The 2,955-nt window shown below is 30.4% G+C and overlaps 1 protein-coding gene across 1 annotated transcript; it reads left to right on the plus strand.

The window, feature by feature from the left end:
* Positions 1–164: 164 nt before the first annotated feature.
* LOC112411017 (microtubule-associated protein 9-like) lies at positions 165–2,768 on the plus strand (the record flags this gene model as incomplete). The annotated part of the gene is made up of 4 exons (XM_024761862.1): positions 165–476; positions 1,218–1,302; positions 2,380–2,504; positions 2,576–2,768. Coding segments are annotated over exons 1-4 (478 nt in total), but the record flags the coding sequence as incomplete, so codon positions are not given.
* Positions 2,769–2,955: the final 187 nt, after the last annotated feature.

The raw sequence follows: 2,955 nt of genomic DNA on the forward strand, positions 1-2,955 counted from the left end.
ATTGGCAACAACCTATTGCACTCATTATTTAAATGAGTGCAATAATTGTAAAACTTATTTAGGATAATAACGTAATTGTAGAAATATTTTTGGATAACTTCAGTTTGAATTTTATTTTTCTGAAAACAAGTTTTATAGTAGAATTTGCTTTTTCTTTACAAAAACTCTGTTTATTACTCTGCTACTTAAAAGTGAAGATATAGCTCAATGTTCATATGATGCTTTTCTGGTTTTTGTTTGGCTTTGGGGGCAGGGAGGGAGTACTAAGTGTAGTAATGGAAATTCTCAAGCATGCAAAAAAGTCTGATTTGTTTTTTATATATTTCAGCCACCATCAGAGGTTGAATTATCCCTATCATTTGTTAGCCATTTTATAAAATTAGAGAATTAAAATAAACACTATGTCTGATGAAATTTTTAGCACAACTTTGGCATATACAAAGAGTCCAAAAGTCACCAAAAGAACTACTTTCCAGGTAAAGTATTTTTATTTTGAATAATTTTAAAAGGTAAGCACTGTATTGGGAATATTGGACTTGAAAGTGCTTCTATTCAATACAACAGTCCTGTGTAAAGCTGGAGTAAATCTATGTTTCTTTTGAAATTTTTCAGATGATTGTATTTGGGCTCCAGTATTACCAACTCTTCTGTGTGGCTTTAAGACTACCAAACTAAACTCAATACTAGGTTCTTAGTATATTAAAAGTTAAATTAGCTTTTAAAAGTTGAATAGCAGCTTCTAATTGCCATTTTCATATAAAAAATGTTTTTTTCCCCCCTGGTGTAACATTATAACATTTAGGCTTTCTCTGTCCAGTCACTACAATTTTGAACTCAGCCTCTAAATTTGCAGTATTGATTACATCTGTTAACAGCAATATGCTGAAACAAAAGATCATAAAGAATACCAGTTTCTTCCATAATGCCAATTTATAATGAACCCTAAGTTGAGTCCTTCAATTCATTTGCTTGGTGTTGTCTGTCTTCTTTAATTTAACCCAAAGCTCCACGAGGAAAGGAATTGTCTGTGTTGTTCTGCATTGAGTCTTAAGGGTTGGGTGCATGGCATAAGGTAGGCTTTCAGTGAATATCTGTTAAATGAATGAAACCTAAGTTTTAAGGCAGTTATTAATCAAGCATTATTTGTTTAAAGAATTAATTCAATATATGAGACCTCCACATTTGGGTAGAAATTGATTTCAATTATCTCATTTCAGGATGAACTAATAAAAGCAATTTCAGCTCGCTCAGCCAGACAAAGAAGTTCTGAATACTCAGATGACTTTGACAGTGATGAGATTGGTATGTGAGAACATGGGAAAGTAAACCACTTCTCTTATTTTTGCTTCTTTAGTTAGGTTTAGCCCAACCCTGCAAAAAAATCACTATGTTAAAATAATACCTATGAATTCACAGGTTTTAGATATCCAACATTTTAATGAATAAAAAGCCACTCTTAATTTTAAAGAAGTTGTATGATTGTCCTTGGTTTTTTTCTGAACGTGTGTATGAAAATAAAATTAAACTGACAGCAGATTTGCTTGTTTGTGGTAAACCATATTGTAGATAACGAGTTCATCTTTAAGGTCAACCCTATGAGGTAATAACTAGGGCCCATAGAACTAAACTTTGTGCACGTTAGGATCACTTTTATAATGCTTTTTATAAATCAAGGGTTTTTTGGCTATGACAGGGAATCAGTTTAAAAAACCCAGTATATCAGTACTGTATGGTTAATTTGGTTTCTTTTGATTATGTAAAATATTAATATTTTACATTTCAGGATAAACATACAAAATTCTAAACTTGAAATTCAGTGTTTTATACTTTCAGTGAATAACTCTCAATGTTCTCTGTAAAAGTAATCAGAACAATAGTTAAATCATTGCTTTATAGTTCGGTTAAGCATTCTTTATTATTCTTCTCATAGTAAAATCTAATACTGTGATATGGATGGAATTGCATTTCCAAAATTTTTATGAAAAAACATTATTAGAAAACTCTTCCATTTACAAATATTGTTGATTTTATGAAGTTTTTGAAAAACAAAAGAAAAGCTTTACAGTCCAAAATCTAATTTAAATGTCCCTGGCTGATTATTACTTTGAAGAAATTTTGAAGTTTTCTCAGAGCAAGCACAGTGCTTGGCTTGACAAACTATTCATACTCGATAAGTATGTTTTGAATAAATTAATGAAACTGAAATTTTTATTTTACTAATGCCAATAAAACCTGCCAAAGTTCGCTGTTTTTTAGGGCTGCAAATCTATTCACAGTTGTAAATTCATTTCCAGTCTTTAAGGTAATCTTTTTGATTGATGTAATCTTTAAAACTTTAAAATACGCTATTGAAAATATTTTTTCTCTTCTATTTTTCAGTTTCCTTAGGTGATTTTTCTGACACCTCAGTAGATGAAAATTCAGTTAAGAAAAAGATTAATGATTTTCATATATCAGGTGATGAAGAAAAGAATTCTCCAAAACTGTCTTTTTTGAAAACCAAGATTTAAGAAAAAGATTATCATATATCAGATGATGAAGAAAAGAATTCTCCAAAACTGTCTTTTTTGAAAACCAAGAAATCAATGATGTGAGGAAAGATGAGCCAGTAGTCTCTATCAAAAATGATGAGATGGCACCTGATGGTGGTAAAGGCATGATTGTAAATCCCTTATCTGAATCTCAAAATAAACAACAGGAAGTTGAAAAAGAGAAAATTAAAATGGAAACGAAACCTATAATTCTTCCAATCAAAAGCGCATCTTCAGGTAATTTGTTAGGTTACTGTAATTGCATTTCTTGAAAATTTATTTTAAGATAATCACAAAATACTTTATATGGTAGCTAATAGATTTTTTAAATTATTTATTTATTTATTATTTATATTTGGCTGCGTTGGGTCTTCATTGCCTATCACAGGCTTTCTCTAGTTGTGGAGAGCAGGGGCTACTCTTC

This window comes from Neophocaena asiaeorientalis, unplaced genomic scaffold (genome assembly GCF_003031525.2).
Source record: "Neophocaena asiaeorientalis asiaeorientalis breed wild unplaced genomic scaffold, Neophocaena_asiaeorientalis_V1.1 scaffold3338, whole genome shotgun sequence".
Lineage (NCBI taxonomy): Eukaryota > Metazoa > Chordata > Mammalia > Artiodactyla > Phocoenidae > Neophocaena > Neophocaena asiaeorientalis.